Raw genomic sequence first — 20,580 nt, forward strand, 5'->3', positions numbered from 1 at the left:
GGAAGTATTAATATACTTCTGTCTCATTTGGTAAGCAGCTGTCCAATGATGTATAACTATAGCTATCTGGCTATAAATCTCTTCCAACCTGAATAAAATAGAAAATATAGGCTACAAATAGCAAAAGAAATTCTGACAACACGGAACGGCATACAAAATTATATTCAAGATTTACAGTACAATAAAAAGTACAGGACAGCATTTACAGTAATGGCTTTTCTTCATTGGAATAGAGAATTTAGTTAGGGCATTATTGCCATCTTATTTAGAAATGACATACACACATACCTTGCAATCTTGTTTAAAAATGACAGAGATTGTCTAATATATATATATATGTATATACAGTATATACTATATGTATCACATGTTTTTTGCTGAAATTTTAAAATTAAGGGAGACTAGGATGGTACCATTTCGGCCTTGTTCTGGCCTCATCAGCTAGCCACACCCTTACTGGGATTTGATCCGGCAGCTTCTGCCTTGTAAGGCAGAGAATTAACCTCTAGTCCACCAGACCTGATCCCTTCAGCTCTGTACCAGGGCGGGGCTATGTTTTTTCCGTCGGATCACCCTGGTATATATACTGTATGTATACAGTGATCCCTCGGTTAGCGCGGGGGTTACGTTCCAAGACCTCCCGCGCTAACCGATTTCCGCGTTATACTGGATGCGGAAGTAAAAAAACCTTCTGCGCATGCGCGCCCTGGCCGCACATGCGCAGAAGGTGGAGCGACGCAAATTCGGAGGCTGGCAATACAATGGTGATTTTTCCGGGCTCCTTGCCGCTACCCCCCGCCCGCCCGATTCGCCCCGCTCACCGGCTTTCTTGGGGCAGCGCTGGCGGCAATGGCAAACCTCCCTCCTTCCCTTCTCTCCTTCCTCTCACCGGCTTTCTTGGGGCAGCGCTGGCGGCAATGGCAAACCTCCCTCCTTCCCTTCTCTCCTTCCTCTCACCGGCTTTCTTGGGGCAGCGCTGGCGGCAATGGCAAACCTCCCTCCTTCCCTTCTCTCCTTCCTCTCACCGGCTTTCTTGGGGCAGCGCTGGCGGCAATGGCAAACCTCCCTCCTTCCCTTCTCTCCTTCCTCTCACCGGCTTTCTTGGGGCAGCGCTGGCGGCAATGGCAAACCTCCCTCCTTCCCTTCTCTCCTTCCTCTCACCGGCTTTCTTGGGGCAGCGCTGGCGGCAATGGCAAACCTCCCTCCTTCCCTTCTCTCCTTCCTCTCACCGGCTTTCTTGGGGCAGCGCTGGCGGCAATGGCAACCCTCCCTTCTCTCCCTCCCTCCTTCCTTCCCTCCTTCTCTTCTCTCCCTCCCTCCCTTCTCTCCCTCCCTCCTTCCTTCCCTCCTTCTCTCCCTCCCTTCTCTCCCTCCCTCCTTCCTTCCCTCCTTCTCTCCCTCCCTCCTTCCTTCCCTCCTTCTCTTCTCTCCCTCCCTTCTCTCCCTCCCTTCTTCCTTCCCTCCTTCTCTTCTCTCCCTCCCTCCCTTCTCTCCCTCCCTCCCTTCTCTCCCTCCTTTCTCAAAAAGCACTTAAACTGTAACTGTACTGTACTGTGTAATGACAGAATAAAACCTCCCAGCCCTCACCTGTGTTTGAATTTCATTCATTCACTCAGTCATTCATTCATTCATTCTTCTGTACAGACTGTGTGCCACTCAGTCCCAACACTTTTAACCCATAAATTACCATTTCCCATCCCCTTAATTACCATTACCTACTGTACACATTGAATAAGACTCTTAAGTTATGAACAATAACATATTTATTTACATTTTTTGGGGTGGGGTGGGGGTTAGCATAACTGGGATACAGTAACTAGGGATCTTCTTCTATCACCATTTCTACAATGGACGCTGCAGGTGATGGTGTGACAGACCTCTTGGTTTTTGTGACAAACATGGTCATGGGCAGTTGTTGGCGCCGTTTCTTTTTCTGGGCTAACATGGATCTGTATGGTGCAAAGATGTTGTCAAGGGAGGCATTAAACTGTATAGAGCGAGTCATGTTGGGATCCCAAAGTTCCACCATGCGTTGTACATTTGAAGTGGCTCTGTTCAGTTCTGCAAGCCGCTCAAGCGTTAGGCCAACATCTTCTTCTTCCTCAGCTTGTTCAGCTTCCGCTTCCTCCTCTTCTTCACTCGCTGACCTGGTCAGCTCCTCCAGATCTTTGTCTGTCAGCGGTAGGCCATGCTCATCAAGCAAACCATTGACTTCCTCTGCTGTCATGTCAACGAAGCCTTCTCCACCCAGTGCCTGTGCCAGCTTCACAGAGGTCTGGACTGCAGCATCTTGGATTTCTTCGGGAGCAAATCCCTTGTAATCATGCACCACTTCTGGCCACAATTTCCTCCAGCAGGCATTCATTGTCTGTGTCTTCATATCTGTCAAGGCATTCTGAATGTTCTTCAGACAAGATGCAATTGTGTACTGACGCCAGTAGGCCTTCAATGTGAAGTTGTCATCAGCATCCATTGCTTCCACGATGCTTCCAAGAGAATTGCGCGTGTACAGTGCCTTAAATGCACGGATAATACCTTGATCCATCGGCTGGATAAGCGATGTGGTGTTTGGTGGCAAGAATTCAACTTGCACCCCATCATGTTCATGGTCCAGGTGATCATGGCCGCCAGCATTGTCCATTAGGAGAAGCACTTTGAAATCAAGTCCTTTGCGAGCCAAATACACCTCCACCTGTGGGATGAAGCAGTGATGAAACCAGTCCCGCGTGAGGGGTTTTGTAATCCATGCTTTAGCATTATGCATCCAGTACACTGGCAATGCATTCTTATTTCTGTTCTTGAGGGCTCTTGGATTTTGTGACTTATAAATTAGCCCTGGCTTCAGCAAAAAGCCTGCTGCATTCCCACACATGATCAAAGTCACTCGATCTTTCATGGCCTTAAAGCCAGGAGCTTTGGCTTCATCTTGCATCAAGAAAGTCCTTGAAGGCATCCTCTTCCAGAACAGGCCTGTTTCGTCCATGTTGAACACCTGTTCTGGAAGGTAGCCCCCTTCTGCAATTAGCTCTTTAAACGTGCGCTGGACAAAGTTTTCTGCTGCACCTGTATCTGCTGAGGCAGCTTCTCCGTGCAATGACACACTCTTCAGGCCATAGCGCCGTTGAAATTTCTCAAACCACCCTTTGCTTGCTGTGAATGTGGCTGGGGCTGAGGCTGAGGCTGAGGCTGCAGAATGACAGGAAAGGGAGAGAGAAGTGACTTGAATGAAAGCATAAAGAGTAAATGCCCACCTCCTTCCCTCCTTCCTTCCTTCCCTCCTTCCCTCTCTTCTCTCCCTCCCTCCCTCCTTCCCTCCTTCCTTCTCTTCCCTCCTTCCCTCTCTTCTCTCTCTCCCTCCCTCCTTCCCTCCTTCCTTCTCTTCCCTCCTTCCCTCTCTTCTCTCCCTCCCTCCCTCCTTCCTTCTCTTCTCTCCCTCCCTCCTTCCCTCCTTCCTTCTCTTCTCTCCTTCCCTCCTTCCTTCTCTTCCCTCCTTCCCTCTCTTCTCTCCCTCCCTCCTTCCCTCCTTCCTTCTCTTCTCTCCCTCCCTCCCTCCTTCCCTCCTTCCTTCTCTTCTCTCCTTCCCTCCTTCCTTCTCTTCCCTCCTTCCCTCTCTTCTCTCCCTCCCTCCCTCCTTCCCTCCTTCCTTCTCTTCTCTCCCTCCCTCCTTCCCTCCTTCCTTCTCTTCTCTCCTTCCCTCCTTCCTTCTCTTCTCTCCCTCCCTCCTTCTCTTCTCTCCCTCCCTCCTTCCCTCCTTCCCTCCCTCCCTCCTTCCCTTCTCTCCCTCCCTCCTTCCCTCCCTCCCTCCTTCCCTCCTTCCCTGCTCCTTCCTTAAAAAACACTTAAATACAGTATCTAATGACAGAATAAAAAACCCCAGCCCTTACCTGCGTTTCCCTCATCTGCATCGCCTTCTTCTGTGTCTTCAAGACGGTTGTACAATTGTTGTGCTTTGGTTCTTATAGTGTTGGTATCCAAAGCAATGCTCTTTTTGCGGCAGTCTTGTACCCACAGGGACAAAGCAGCTTCCATCTTCATAAGCCGTTTGTTTCTAGGCGTCACCATTCTTTTTGCAGCCTTGTTGAATGCCATCAGAGAACTTTGCCTTATCTTTTTCTCGTCGTCACGAATGGTTCGCACACTCGATTCGTTGATCCCATACTGCCGACCAACATCTGCATAAGAGCGTCCCTCTTTCAGCATGTCCAAAATGTCAATTTTCTCTTTAATTGTGAGTATCCTCCTGGTCTTTTTAGCGTCGCCGCCAGCACTCCGAGCACAACGTTTAGGAGGCATCTTGCAACAAGTCTGAACAAGTTCCAAAAGTTCAGTTGCAAAGCTTTTTTTTGCGTTTGCAACGATTGGTCGAGATTTTGGCCAATCAGCAATCAGCATGACGTCATCGGGCGGGAAAAACCGTGGTATAGCAAAAAAACCGCGAACTTATTTTTTAATTAATATTTTTTGAAAAACCGCGTTGCAGCGTTTCGCGCTAATCGAGAACGCGTAAATCGAGGGACCACTGTATACCCGTGATAGTGAACCTATGGCATGCGTGCCCGAAGTGTTATACAAAACGATGTCACTCGACATGCAGACTTGCCTGTTTGTGTTCCATGTTTCTGGTGTGCAAGCATGTGTGACAATCAGAAGTCCTTCACACATGCAATAGTGCTAAAAACTGGTATGCACATGCGCAACAGAACCTGGAAGTTTGGCTTTTCTGGAATGCGACCACTTTGCATGTGCAGCAGTGCTAAAAACCGACCTGGGCATGTATGCCGGCCAGCTGATCATCAGTGATACATGCACCTGTTTGGCTGGGCCTGACTAGTGTGCATGCATGCAATGTTTCTGTGCAACATTTTCAGCACTTGGTGCTGAAAAGGTTCTTCATCACTGATATATAGACCATATTATTTGTGTGTATATATATGTGTGTGTGTATGTAAGTCTTGGCATATTCAGGTCTTTTCCCGTGTAAGGTTAATAGAATCCTGGCGACGTTTCGACGAGGTCCCACTCATGCAGTTGATGTATGCAGATTAGTTGATGTTTGCTGCCTCAATTACTCAATTAGTTACCCCCCCCCCCCAACTAATCAGGATGTTTCAACACAGCCAACCAACCCACTTGCAGCACCTGAGTCAGCACTCCACACACATACATCAGTATTTATAGAGGGATGGCAGCTCAGACCATGCTTTGTTCGCCCGAGCACAAAGCCGAAAGTACCAGCCTGAAGAAGATGAGTGGGACCTTGTTGAAACGTCGCCAGAATTATATCAACCTTATATGGGAAAAAACTCGAATATGGCAAGACCTACATACCTCTACCTGTGAAAATCTATGAAAACATGTGTGTGCATGTATACACACACACACACATACTTATTATAATTCCTGTTTTAGTTCATTTATCAAATAGTATGAACATTTATATTAAATATACAGGGTATTGTTAGTGTTTAAAGTAATGCTGATGGAACTATGATATGATGAATATGAAAGTTCTTAAACTGTCTGAACAGGTAACATTTCAAGATACTCCAATATTGGAAGCAGACTAAAGAAACTCAATGCGGCAGTTGCTAAATATCTCATGTACCAAAATGCAGTTGTAACTGAACTTTTTTTTTATAACTGCAATTTCTGATCTACGTAAGCAAGACAACAAAACTGCTGAAACATCTACACCTGCTACAGCCAATATTCCATGTTCTCAATATGAAATTCAAAGACACTGGAGCATTCTGGTAGAAGACAAATGCATTACTCCTAGTAAGATTGAAAAAATAAATAATAAGCCAGCTGTTTTCATTTCTTGTGATAGGATATTCAGTGGTGCAGGAATCCTTGTTAAAATGCTCTGGCTGTCCATCTATCCATTCTCTGGCTGTTTTCTCCCGAAAGTATGAAAAGGGAATAAGAAATAGGAATCCAATTAAGTAAAAGGTATGAGATGTGTGTGTGTGTGGGGGGGGGGGGTAGGAAATACTGTAGAGCTGAATCTGTTTTATGTCAACATCACCCAGAATACAGCACAATCCTTGATACCATTTCCATCATGTCAATATACTTCTCTATACATTGTGACATCTTATTTAAACCTTTTGCCTGTTCCTTGTTGAGGTTCTCATTAATACCATCCAACCACTGCTTTTTCAGTTTTATTCCTTGTGATTCTTTTACTACTTTTTCATATATTTGTTTTGCACTTTGATCACGTTGTCTAAATATGGGCAGAACATCTCAGTGCATTTCTTGCTTTCACTCTGAATCACTCATGTTTGTACTCAGTTCACATTTATTCAGTACCTATTCATTCTTAACTCTGTCTTCTTTTATCATATTCCTTAGCTACTCCATTTTTTTGTATGTTCACGTTATTCTTATATATCTCCTGACATATCCAACCTTTACTTCCATATGATAGTTAGGAAAAGTTCACTTAATGTTCTAAATTGTTTCAAGGAATATTCATTTTCCATAACATATGACATATAAACTTCTAATCAGCATTTGCAATCTTAAAATTTCTCAATTTTCCACCTTCAAAAACCTTCTATTAAAATATACAGTACATATTTTTGCTTTAGTCTATGTACGCATATCTTGCAGCTGTTATCTTGCCCATCAAACACAATCATCTGGGTCACTGATATACCACCTTTCAAATCTATATGCCCATTTAACATTTGCAATCAATCATTCAAGTTCTTAGTCAACAACATTGCATTATTTGTTCCATTAACAAAGTGCACAAAGAACAAACCTCTGTCAACACAACTCTATCTTCACCCCAAGTATCATAGGGATTCCTTATGTTTATTCATAAATGTATAAAACATACTTTTTAAATCACATATCCTTGTCCTTTTTAATGCTCATTTGAAACCTTTCACTACAAATAATATTAATTTTCATGCATGGTTTACTCCCATCATATATTGCTTGTATTCAGCAACCAATTTTTAACTCTGTAATTTACTTTATACTTTATATTTTCTCAATCGGCTTAAATTCTTTCTTTTTTTATACATCCTTTCATTTGTAAATGACCTGTTGAAGAGCAAATCTGATCTTCATACCCACTGCTTGGCAAAGATACATATTTAACTCCCCAAATTTTGTACTTCTTGTACCACTTTGATCAGAATTTTGCCAAATGCCTTCCCAGGCGCATGTAATAAATTCATTGCCAGGTAATTTTGCGTTCACTTATGCCACTTTTCCCTTTATGGAAGGGAACAGTAACAGCATTTTCCCAACTATCTGGCATAGAAATAGTCTGCACACACTTAATAAACAAATTGCACAGCCGTTCTTAACTATACTATAACCATGCTTTAACATTTAATTGGTTCTACCATCTAAACGTGTACCCTACCATTTTCTTCATTTTACCACAATATTTTTTTTATTATACTTCTCTTGACATTAATATTTGTAGGATTTATTTCAATTTGTTTTCAACATGCCACTATAATTCCATATGAATCTTTAAAATAATCCATCATTCCCTTATTCTACTTTTATCACAAATTATTTTATCACTTTTATTTTTAATTATCTTCCTGCCAAGCTTTGGTTGCCTAATTCCATATCAGTTCTTTATTTCCATAAAATCTCTGTCTTTTTTATCTATCTATCTATCTATCTATCTATCTATCTATCTATCTATCTATCTATCTATCTATCTATCTATCTATCTCAGATTTGTATGCCATCCATCTCCGAAGACTCAAAGACTCTGAAGACTTTACTTTTTCTTTACTATATTTTTATATTTACGGGACAAAAAATTATTTTTAGCATTTGTTTTCTTTTGTACATTTTCTCGTCCACATATTTTAATCCCATTACATATCTTTTTCATACTTATTTGTGTAAACTCCACACACTTATAACACAATTCTTTTCCTTCTCTCCCAAGCAACTTCCACATCTTTTCCCCATGTCTATTTTCCACTCCTTTAATTGAAATATTAATCTATTTCTAATATTTTAGACTAATATTTTATCTTCTTATACTGATTTCATTCACCTTTCTTCTTTTCTTCCTTGTCAATTTGTCCCCAAGATCCTTTCTTGACATTACCCCAAAAATAGTCTCATTTAAAGTGTCTCGTGTTACCATATGCTTCTTATTCTCTCAGTGTTTCCTTATAAACAATCAAATAAATCATGCTCTTAGATTGTATTAATTTTTTTATCAGAAGTATTATGAATTAGGCTGAAATCACTGTTTGAAACAAGCAGGCATTTTTCCAAGTAGGTATTCACCAAATAGTCACTCTTCTCATCCACTTTGGCATCTCTAGTGGCCAAAAAACATTTTGCATTATCTTTCTAAGTCAATCCTTTATCCTTTCATGTCATCTAACAGAATATTTTTCCCCATGGATCATGTACATTCAAAATGTTGCACAAATTTTCCCCAAACTCATGTCTGAGTAATTATTTCATTATCATTACTGGAGCAACTATCTCTGAATTCCTATTTTTATATTTTCCCATAACAATCTACAAGACTTCAGTTCAAACTTTCTGACATACATTCCAGTCCTCTCATTCACTAAACCTACACCACCATGTATTCATCAAGGCCACTCCTCCAAAATCGCACTATTTTCATTCCCATTTTACTGTACCCCTTCCTTTTAGACTGGCAGACATCATACAACATACCTATTTTGCTTTCAGTTGTTAATTTATAGTCTGTAGATTTATTCCTCTCACATTCCAAGTCCCCAAACCATGATTACCATCACATTGGTTCTACTGAGGAAATCTTGTATCATTTTGCAAATAATTGACTACATTATTAATTATCCAACTTGTAAAAACTCCAGTTTTAACTATTCTGTATAGTTATACCCTTGTATACCTGTTTGAAAATCATTAAATGTATCTATCCTGGCTCTGTCTTAATTGATGATAGATTATAGGCTATTAGCTAGTCATTTTAGAGCTAGTCAATTTTGTTGTGGTGGTTGGCATGGTGGAAGAAATTTGCTCAGAAGCTATTCACAACTTCTTTTGCTATTCTATCTTGTTCAAAATGCCCATTGATATTTACAGTGGTCTATACAAGCAGGCAGAAAAAGTTATGTATAACCAATTGATGTTCTGAATACTTTATTAAAAAATGACAGGAATTGATTTAAACAAAATGTGTAAATACATAAAGGATAAATGAATCTAAGATACCAATAGGTACCAAATGGATAGACATAATCCAGACAATAGAAGTGTTTAAGAGACAGCAACAATAAAAACAGATGATAATGACAATAAAGATGAATGGGAATATCAACAAAGAAATTGTATAAGGGAGATAAGTAGGGATTATTTGTAAAGAAGAAATAAGCAAATTGATATAGAATGGATTGGTTAATAATATAATGGAAAAGAATAAATAGTATATAAAAGGAAAAGAGAAAATTGATGCAAAAATGCTGAATTGATGAACAGTGAGATAAAAAAGAAAAAAGATCATATGCCATGAGTATAAAACTGCAAAAAAGTTGTACACAAACAAAAATGGCAGAGCCCAACCCAAATAGTTAGAGAATGCATACAGTTATGTGGGAACCAAAAGACCCAAGAATATGATAATAAAGTGTGATGGAAGAACAACTGTTGATTTTATGAGAGAACACTTAGAAAAAAGGATTGAAAGTGACCAAAAGGAGGTAAAAGATGTCAAACACCAAGCAAGACTACATGCACACAAATGAGAATCATGGAAGTGAAAGGTAAACAGGCTAGGCAGGTGGATATATAGAAAAGAGGAAGCAAGAGCCAGCCCAGAACATTATTCGCCAAACTAACTAGGGAAAAGTATCATAGAGCCAGTTTGGGAATCAAGTGAAATATAGGAGTGAAGAGATGGAAAGGGAAGAGGCAGAGGAGCAACTGGTAAAATGAATGTAACTGGATAACTAGGATGCCCAATACTGGGGTTCTGGTGCCAATGGAAATGAAGATTAATGGGTGAAGAAAATGGAAGGATGAGCTCATGTATCAGCTTGACTGAAGCCAAGGATGAGGAAAGGCACTTCTGTTCCTTCCTTAGAACCTCATGGGAGGTGGAGCTGTGGCCAAGAACGTCCCAAGTCTCAAAACTTGAGCTCAAACTCTTCTCTCTTTCCAACCAACCCCACCACTTCCTCCAACGATGCATATGGCAGACCGGGCCCCTCCTCACCACTTTCCCCTCCCTCTTCCTCCTCCTCTCTCGTGGCTCCTCCCCCTTTCTCCCGGCGGCCATTGGCCCAATCCCGGCCGCCCCCTCACGCCGCCGCTCAGCTGAGGAGACAATGGGCGATCAAAGGAGGGGGAGGGGGAGGAGGAAGAGGATGGCGCTAGACTGAGGCGAGAGCCCGGCCGGGGTGGCGCTTTCTCTGCGCTCGATTAGTGATCCTAGGGAGGGAGAAGAGTCAGCCAAGGCGCCGAAGCCAGGCGCTGGAAAGGGACACCGAGTGGGGTGGTGGTGGTAGCGGCGGGTACAGGGAGTCCTTGCCGCTGCAGCTGCTACCTCCTCTTCCTCCTCCTCCCCGCTCTCCCGCGCCTCGCGAGCAAAGTGTGTGCCGAGGCGAGTGTGAGTGTTGAGTGTGAGTGAGCGAGCCCCGTTGCGCAGCTCGGTTTGCGCACAAGCACCACCAGCAGCGGAGGAGGAGGGCGGCAGAGGCACCACCACCACTTACCAGAACCACCACTGCCACCACCACCAGCGCCCGGGCATTTGAGGAGAGAGGAGCGCTGTGGAGCGAGGCAGAATACACGCATATCTGAGGAGACTGGGGGTGGGGGGGGGGAGGGAGAGAGGAAAAGCGAAGCGGCGGCGGCAGCAGAGGCCACACCAAGACACCCAAGTGAGACAAAAGTAGCTCCAAACCAGCACCCAACTCCACCTCGGGAGGCTGGCGGCAGGCGGGCGCCTCAGCATGGCTTCCGAGGAACTCTACGAGGTAATCAGAGTCCCCAATGCTTTCCCCCCTCTCCTCGTCCCCGCCTTATTCCCGCCAGGCCGCCCCACCGCCTCTTTTTTCGGTGTGTGTGTGAGGGCTAAAAAAAAAACCCCGGCTCCCCCGCTTTCCTCAGTTTCTTTTGGCTTCTGGCTTTTCTTGGCGGGGCCCTGTGTGTATGTGTGTGTGTCTGTTTCCAAACTGAGAGCCTGCCTCTCTCTCTTCCCTCCCCCCCCGAGTTTCGTTAGAGGAGGACGGAAATATGACTGAAAGCAGGAGACGGTAAAGTGTAACCATTGGCTTGCGCTTTCTATCGCTTCCCCCCCCTCACTCCCTCTCTATTTTTTTTTAAACCCGACCTCCCCCCTCCCGACTACCCCCACTCCTCTCAACTCCACGGCCACCCCCCCATCCCCCCTTTCCCCCCTCTCCGGTCTCGCCACGAGGGAAGGGTGGGTGCCGGACGCTGACAGCCGCGACTTGCCCAGACCCCTCTTGGGCACAAAAGTGTTTTTGGTACAGTGCAAAAGAAAAAAAATGTGTTGTAGAAGTCCTGCCCGCTTTTGGGTGGGTGGGTGGGGAGGGAGGGAAGGCGAAAGGAAGGGTTATCTTCTTCTTTTGAAAAGTACATTGACACCTTTGCCTGGCAGAGTCAGCTGCGTTGGTGCACACAACACGAAACACCCCAAAACTAATATTTAACTCTGCATTCTTTAGCAGAATGAACAAGTTTGGGGAGGGGTTTTTTTGTGGGTGGGGGGGAGTAGGTGGATGAATGGAGGGAGGGGGGGTGTTGACTGGTTCCAACCTTGCTATTTTATTTGAGGGATGCCTAGGTGGATTAAGCGTGGTAGGAAATAGCTTCGTTGGCTTTGCTTGAGGATGGAGGAAGAAGGTGACTTTAACTTTGAATTTCCAGTCTTTTGATGCCATTTATAAATCTACAGTGTACAGGGACAGGGTGAGGGATTCCTTTTGAATGCAATTACTTGGTGTTTTGTTTTTTTAAAAAATATGTTTTGCATAGGTTAATGCTTGCATTAAATTTTTGAAACCATTCTAATTCATTTGGTAGGTAGACTCATTGAAGTGCTGGGTTTCTTCTACCGTGGACAAATACTTACTTACACAGGTTTGATATGTTTGTGTGTTTAATTAATTTACTTGCACCCATGCGAGTCTGGAACCTTAGAATTAATATAATATATTCAATAGTAGTATAAAACATAAAATACAACTCTTTAACACACTTACTAGGGATTGTGCTCCACTTATAACTTTATGGCAAAACAGTATTGTACTTTTAATGTTGAACTCTAAGTGATGCAGTAGGAAGAATTTAGAAACTGAAAACATTTCCAGTTCAGCTGATCAGTGGACATTCATATTTATGAATGAGTAGAGTTCAATTTTTGAACAAATGAAGTTTTTCAACTAATAATCCAATTGATGATTATGTGCCATTAAGTGTTAACTCTTAAGAGATCACATAGATTTCACCTAAGATTATCTGTTCCCATTCTGGTATTTAGATCTTCCAGTAGTGTGCGCTGCTCTAATGGAGTCCATCCTTCTTGTGGTTGATCATCTCTTTCCTTTCACCTTTTCCAGTATTATATAGATTTCTCATAAAGATTGTATAATGTGTTCCAAATATCACTTGAGCTTGGACATTTGTGTCTTGAATGAGAATTTTGAATTGATTTGTTCTTTGATCCAGTATTCTGCAACCTTAGTTGATTATAAATTGATTTTAAGAGTAAATTATGGCTAAATATGCCAAAGATTTGGGGTAACTTTAGAGGGGAGCACAAACAAATTATTTGATAAAATTGTCAGTAATATAACAACTTAGCAGCAGGTTCAATCTGTTGGGGTATTTGAACCTATATTTCATAAGTGCATGTATTTTCTGAATTGTTTTTCTTTAGGAAGGTCATTGGACAATTTAATCCAGTTACTTACTGGTAATTCTGATTTTGGGTATTCTTGAATATTGTCCAGAAATGCAATTTACAAGTTGCTTATGACTATAGTAACCCATCCTGTTGATTGCACAGAATGGCTCTGCCAAGCTGCATTGTGTTTATTTTATCACTCAGTCATGTTAATTGAGCTATTGTAAACTAACCCTATGAATTAAAGAACTTGGAAGAATGATTGAGAAAGCAAATTAAGATATTAAAGACTATAGCAGTTACTTTATATAAGTATATGGACCTTAACTGGAATGGAAAGATTAACTAAAACTATTACTGAAGCTGGGTTAGGTATAGAAACTTTATTTACAAATCTTGGACTTAAAAAAAAGTTATTATAGAATCTGCTTTACTGTTGAAAAATTAGTAAGAAAAGTTAAAAAAAACATTCTTGATAATCATTCATATCCTGTTTCAGATGGAAGAGAACTGAATCTTTTTAATTTGTAAAAGATAATCGCACTGTTTTCAGCTGAGATGTACGTCGTGTTCAGATAAGTTACGATGCTGGGATTCTGTAATAAATTTTTTAGTTAGTGGTTTGGAATTATTGCATTAGGAAGCAATAACATAATCTCAAATGATTAAAACAAGATACTGTACACCCATTTTTTTATTCTAAAAAACTGTCAAAATGAAACTTATCTTTATATAATCTAGCTAGAAAATGGTGTTGATAAGATCTTCAAAGTATTTTAATTGGAAAATATTGATTAATAAATTATTTGATTATTTGGTATATGTGTTTGTGTACAGATTGTGGAAAAGAGACAGCACTGTAACTTACACAAAACAACTTTACCAACCCTTGCTTTCATACGAAAGAAGAAATTGCTTGGAGAAGTTGTGGATTAAATTTATTTGTACTAGATTTAATCATCCTTTGGTTTATAAAAGACTTGAAAAAGAATGGTATGAACATCAAATGGAATTAAATAGAAATTTATTCAAGATGCTGGATAAACCATGAACAACATTAATCTTCCTTCTTTCCACCCACATAGTTAGCCACCCATTTACGGCATGGGCATGTTTTATGATAAGAAATCCTATGCATTTTTTTAAAGCTTGATGAAATTTCCTCCATTTATTTTCAACAATTTTAGAAAATAATTGATAAATTACTTGTGTTGCTGAGTGACTCAAGTCAAGAGCAAACGCATACTACCTTTGTGTATGACTTCTCTTTAAGAATTTAGAATCAGTAAGTTATATGGAGTTCTGATTTCAGGTACTTTATGACTATAGAGTCATAAAAATCTTAATATGTTTTAATGAATTATCTGAAAAAAATTGGATTCAACACAGTTCTAGGCTGCATTAACAGAGGGATAGAATCAAGATCATGTGAAGTATTGATACCACTTTACAATGCTTTAATAAGGCCACACTTGGAATACTGCATTCAGTTTTGGCCGCCACTATGCAAAAAGAATGTCGAGACACTAGAAAGAGTGCAGAAAAGAGCAACAAAGAGGATTGGGGGACTGGAGGCTAAAACATGAAGAACAGTTGCAGGAACTGATTTAGTTTAATGAAAAGAAGGACTAAGTGGGATATGATAGCAATGTTCCAATATTTCAGGGGTTGCCACAAAGAAGAGGGAGTCAACGTATTCTCCAAGGCACCTGAGGATAGAACAAGAAGCAATGGGTGGAAACTAAACAAGGAGAGAAGCTTGTCTCCAGACGTTGTGAATGCTACATACACTGATGTTTTTAAGAAGCTATTGAATAAGCATTTGTCTGAAGTGGGGTTTTCCTGCCTAAGCAGGGGGTTGGACTAGAAGACCTCCAAGGTCCCTTCCAACTCTTGTTGTTATTTAAAATCTGAATACGAGTTCTATAAAGGCAAATACAGCAGCAATTTACATTAACATAGCTTCCAAATCATGGGATATGATTCCACCTTATTTTATTTTGACCAGATGTCACCTCAGATATTGTGTCTGGTTTTGGTCACCACACTTTAGAAAAATTCAGCAAAACTGAAACAGAATTGGAAAGACACTGACAATCATTCAGGGATTGCAAATTCTTACAGAGATACAATAGGTTGAAGTAGCTGAGCATGTTTAGGGTTGAAAACTGACAAGGATACCAATCACCCTGTAAAGAAAGGTTTCTTCAGGGGGTAATAAAGGAAAATGATAAAAGTAGCATCACCCAATATCAACTCTGCCCTTTGGTATGTGCATCAGCATAGTGCATGCACATACAAAAGAAATTTGTCACAGTTAAGTAATGCATAATTGAGTGCATCTGTGGTCATAATTTGACCAAAATGCTGTATCCTGACGATTCAATTAAATGTGGATCCCATTCAGGAAAAGAGAGCTCGTGGAAAATGTCAGGACTTATACTGGCATTATGGATTTAAGATCCAGAAAATAAAATTGCAACCGAATGTTTAGAAAAGGCTTGTTAAGAGCATTTTGATGATAGAACTAAATATTAAAAAAAGGTGATGGGCCTTTCTTGTAGTGGATAAATTTAAGTAGAGGCTAACTAATAATACGTTGTGTATACTTTAATTTCAGTTCCTTCATTGACCCTGAGTTCAACTTTGTGGGCTAGATGATCCCTTCCAAAACTGTCTTAAGATAATTTCTCAGGTGCAGTTTCAGAAGTAATTTCCTTGGCATCTGAGAATACAGCGTTTTTAATGATGCCCTTGCAATGGAACTTTCTCTTAGAGACTTTTATATGGATTAGAAATTAATAGATAATTAAATTAATAGATATGCATTCTGCTAAACTATAATGTTCAGTATGTGGTATTATGTTATATATTGGTATTATACCAATATGTGATATAATATCCAAACATTGAAGATTATGCAACAAAACCTGGTAAAATAAATCTGGAATACAATATGTGAATCAATCTTTTGGGTTTCATTTTAATTTTTTAAAAATAATTTAAAGTAAACAATTGGGAAGATGTATTTATTTCTGTTCCTAATTATTAGATGCTTTGTCCTCTTAATGAATGAATGACAATTTTGTATTTTTTAATTATTTAGATAGCTTTAGTAATAGTACAGGTAGGCCTTGACTAACAACAGTTCATTTAGTGGCCGTTCAAAGTTAAAAAGGCACTGAAAAAAGTGACTTATGACCATTTTTTACAATTGCAACCTTTGCACTATCCCCATGATTATGTGATCAAAATTCAGATGTGTGGCTTATGATCGTTGCAGCGTACTGGGGTCATGTGATAATTTTTTGCAACCTTTTGACAAGCAGAGTCAATGGGAAAGTCTAATTCACTTAACCAGATTACTAATTTATCAACTGCAGTGATTCATGTAACAACTGTGGCAAGAAATGATATCAAATGGGGCAAAAGTCACCTAACATAAATTTTGGGCTCAATTGTGGTCATAACCGAGAACTACCTGTATTATATGAATATGGTGTGGGACACTTTAACAAGCGCTCTTGTTCGTCTCCTGGACTTTAGTTGCCCCTCCTTTCAAAAAAACGGTGGAGCAGTTTATTTCTGGCGCGAAGGCCCTTAGCGCCCAGTAATTTCGGCATTTACAGATCGCCCATGCACGTCCCGTTCGACGCCATAACAAGTCCACCGCGTGGCCCTGGAGTAGGCTGTGAGACCCTCAGGCCTTTTCTCCCTGGCTAGGCCTCCAAACCAGTGTGCCTTGGTTTACTATTTAAAATTAGTGAGGCCTGCCCCTATGTTCTCACTGGCACGAACTTTGGTACCGTCCAGATTGTCTTTGAGCTGCAGACGCTCCTGGGCCTAGGAGCTTGGGCCCCCATCCTCTTGGGAACGTTGCCCATTTATAGCTTCTCCCACTTTTTTGGCTCAAGTCTTGTACCTGTAATTTGTTCAGGCCATGACTTCGTTTCCCAAGAGAGGCACTTCTAAGGGTCCCAGAGAGATTAGGCCTACTGGCGATGAAATTGACACCATCCCCCAGGCCTCTTCCTCCTCTTCCTCAGGAGCCCCTCCAATGGCTAGACCCACCACAGCTGAGAAGAGACGGTACCAAGCTCTTCAAAAGATTCATGAGAGATCGGCTAAATGTTTAAGAGTACAGGCCCAAGTGCACGTTAGCCCCTCTGACCCTCCAGAGGCTTCTAAACTGCCTCCCTCTGGTGTCCCTGTGCTTTCTCTGGATGAGCCAAACCTAAACAGACCCCCAACCTAACCTATGGGGCTTAGGTCCAGAAGAGCCAGTTATTATGATGGAAGATCTCTCTGAGCCAGATCCAGCCCAGGCCTTCAGGGTATCTCCCTCACTACCTGTTACTATTACTAACCTTCCTTCAGAGCTACAAACTATGCTTTATCTCAAGCCATTGATGCCAAGCTCTCGGCTATCAATGTGCCTTCTCCCTCTCGTCCCCCCTTCACGCGCCCCTAGGCCCGTGAGTTCCCTCTCAACCTACAGAGTTCCAGTTCAAGAAGACTTGGATTCTTCTCAGGATGAGAATGATGATATGGACATAGAGGACAAGGATGACCCTTGCCTGTCAGATCACAGATCAAGATTCCATCTCCTGCTGCAATTTTCCCTTTCCAACTTTTCAAATCTCTTCTATTCAATGCAAGAGTTGCCACAGGCGTAGCTGGTCAGGATACACCATCTGATTCTTCTACTGCTCCACCTGAGGAGAACCTGCCATATTTTGTGGAAGAACAGGAAGACAATGAGGTCATCCCCATGCCCAAATTGTTCAAACATGCTCTGCTCAAGCAGTGGGACCATCCATCTTACGGTTTCAACCCCACATTTAAAGACAAGAAGTTATATAAGCTCTCTCCATCTTATGAAGACCTTCTTGTCTGTCCCAAAGCTGATGAACCAGTAAAGATTTTACACTCGGTGGCTGCTATGCCTGGTGAAGCAGAGGAAGTGTTAAAGCCCAAAGACAAACGTTTAGAGCAAATGCTCAAAAAGTGTTTCTTTGCTGATACCTGGGCTATTAAAAGTGCAGCAGCGGCATCATTCTTTTCCATAGCCATTTTCTTGCGGCTCCAACAGCTCCAGCAGCATATTCCCCCTAATGATCTACGGGGTCAACAGGACTTCAATAAAGTTTTTGCAGCGGCCCAATATGTAGCTGACGCTACCTTGCAATCATCAAGATTTGCTGCAAAGTCGGGAGCGGCCTCAATAACAGCCAGAAGACTTCTCCCATGCCTCCTGGAAGGAGAGTCCAGCATGGGTTTAGCTCAAGTCTTATTGGTAGGACTGAGTTTTAAATTAACATAAATACATAATAATTAGGTACCGCCCCCTTGCTGCCCCAAGTATCCAGTTTTAAAAAACTCAGTCGAGGTTAAGGACATGAGTTTTTTCTCTCCCTTTAGGTTGAGTATGTAATGTATTTTAATGTATATTAAATGTATGTGAACCTTGTAATTTTTTCCCCCTTTTTCTCCTTTACTAGGTTCCTGTTCTCTGATGGGGTCTCTGCCCTCCGCGGGCACCCCCCCCACCTTTTCTCCTTTTGGGGCCTCTTCTCTCAGCGGGTACTGCCCACCGAGGAGCAACGGGGCTATAATTATGATTATAATTATGATTATTACTGACCTGGTGGTCTAATGAGCCCATATCACCCCAGATGGCGGGGGGCGCCCCTCCCCATTGTCGGGGGCGGCGAGAGACAGAGAAAGCCAAAAAAAAGCCGCGGCGGCCATTAGGAACCGCCGAACAGCTGTTTGAGCGCTTGCAATAGCGAGCGGCAAGCGGAGGCTTCTGAATTGCCCAGCAGAGTTGGATGGCGGCGGCAGCGATTTTTCCGGCTTGCCAGGGGTGCGCTCGCCCTATGAGGCGCTACCTCCTCACGCCGCCATGTTGTTGTTGCGTGTTGGTAGCCCCCCTGAGAAAATCCTTAATCCAAGGGTGACAAGTTAAGGGACCCCCATCGTCCCGCTTTATAATAGTGGCAAGCGCTGCGACCTGGCGTTTTAGCGTGTTTGGCGCCAGACCTTTCTCCAAACCCTTCTGCAAGAATTCCAAGACAAGGATGACTGAGGAATCCTCTGGTCGAAGGTTCCTAGCATTGCAGAAGGAGTGGAAGGCTGCCCATGTTGCCTGATATATTCGGACTGTGGAAGGACGACGAGCCGCTTGAATAGTTGCGATGACATTCTCGGGAAGGAGGCAGCTCCTCAACCTGTCCCCTTCAAATGCCAAGCGGTTAGGTGGAACCATTGTGGTTCCGGGTGGTACACAAACCCCTGGCTGAGGGTTATTTGGTCGTCCGGTATCCTCCACGGTGGGGAGATGGACAGTTCTCTGAGGTCCGCAAACCAAGGTCTCCGAGGCCAATGAGGCGCTAGCAAGAGCACCTCCGCCTTCTCCATCAGGATCTTCCTTATCACCGATGGAATAAGCGGAATGGGAGGAAAGGCGTAGAGCAGAGCCTTTGGCCACTGTAGATGTAGTGCATTGGTTCCTTCGGCTCCCGGAGATGGAAAACGGGAGTAAAACCTCGGGAGTTGGGTATTCTGGGGGGTGGCGACTAAGTCCACCACCGGTACTCCGAACCGACGCGAGACTTCTTGAAATAGACCCGGATCGAGTCTCCACTCCGTCGGGTCCAGTTCCTGGCGACTGAGCCAATCCGCCTGTTTGTTGTCCTCCCCCGCAATGTGTTCTGCATGCAGAGAGGAGAGATGAGTCTTTGCCCAATCGAAGAGAAGGACCGTCTCTTCCATCAGCCTGAGAGAGCGCGTTCCACCTTGGTGATTTAAATGTGCCCTGGTCGCTACGTTGTCCGTGCGCACGAGGACGTGCTGACCTTCCAGCAAGGTGGCAAAGGCCAGCAAGGCCAAGTGGACCGCTCTCAGTTCCAAGAAATTGATATTGATTGGGCGGAGTTCCTGGGGGCTCCAGAATCCCTGAGCCACTTGGGAGTGGACGTGGGCACCCCATCCCAACAGACTGGCATCCGTGGTGAGGATAGTATGACGGTATGGTCCGAAGGGAGTGCCCTGCCGCAGCGCTGGAGATCTCCACCATCTCAGGGAAAGTTGCAACTCGCGTCCCACAAAGGTTAGACGGTGTGTATGGCTTAATCTCCGACGCTGGAATGGGAGCAAAGTCCACTGAAGCAGTCGATAATGGTAGCGGGCCCAAGGGACAATGTCCACGCAGGAGACCAGGGTCCCCAGCACCTTCGACAGAAAGGACAATGGGACCCTCCGTTCTTGTTGAAGGCCATTCACCAGAGAGCAAATGCGCTGTTGTCGCTCTGGAGACAGATATACTTCCTGAGAAGCCGTGTCTATCACCGCACCCAGATGAATGAGTCTGGTGGCCGGAATCAAATGGCTCTTTGGCATATTGATGGTAAATCCGTGATGTTGCAGACAAAGTATCGTGGCTTGCAAGTCCTCGTGCGCCCTCTGGCGGGTTGGAGACAGAAGTAAGATGTCGTCCAAATATGCCAAAATTCGGATTGGCCGGGACCGTAGATCGGCCAGCAATGCTTCCAGTATCTTTGTAAAGGTACGTGGGGCCGATGACAGGCCAAAGGGCATTGCCCTGTACTGGTAATGGACGTTGTGTAGACAGAATCGGAGAAACTGTCGATGGGTCGGGTGTATGGGAACATGCAGGTAGGCTTCCTTTAAATCCACTGAAGTAAGAAGGT

At 42.9% G+C, this 20,580-nt stretch overlaps 1 protein-coding gene across 2 annotated transcripts in view; it reads left to right on the forward strand.

Moving 5' to 3' along the window:
* Positions 1-10,299: 10,299 nt before the first annotated feature.
* The window catches only part of CDYL (chromodomain Y like), a 153,185-nt gene continuing 142,904 nt past the window's right edge, over positions 10,300-20,580 (forward strand). Inside the window, exons 1-2 of one of the 2 annotated variants that reach the window (XM_070747186.1) lie at positions 10,364-10,973; positions 12,046-12,102. In XM_070747186.1, the coding sequence (XP_070603287.1) occupies positions 10,950-10,973; positions 12,046-12,102 (81 nt within the window). In that variant the 5' untranslated portion in view covers positions 10,364-10,949. Of the gene's footprint in view, positions 10,974-12,045; positions 12,103-20,580 lie in introns of both variants that reach the window. The other variant, XM_070747187.1, reaches the window with a different exon arrangement.

Source organism: Erythrolamprus reginae, chromosome 3, assembly GCF_031021105.1.
Source record: "Erythrolamprus reginae isolate rEryReg1 chromosome 3, rEryReg1.hap1, whole genome shotgun sequence".
In the NCBI taxonomy this organism is placed as follows: Eukaryota; Metazoa; Chordata; class Lepidosauria; order Squamata; family Dipsadidae; genus Erythrolamprus; species Erythrolamprus reginae.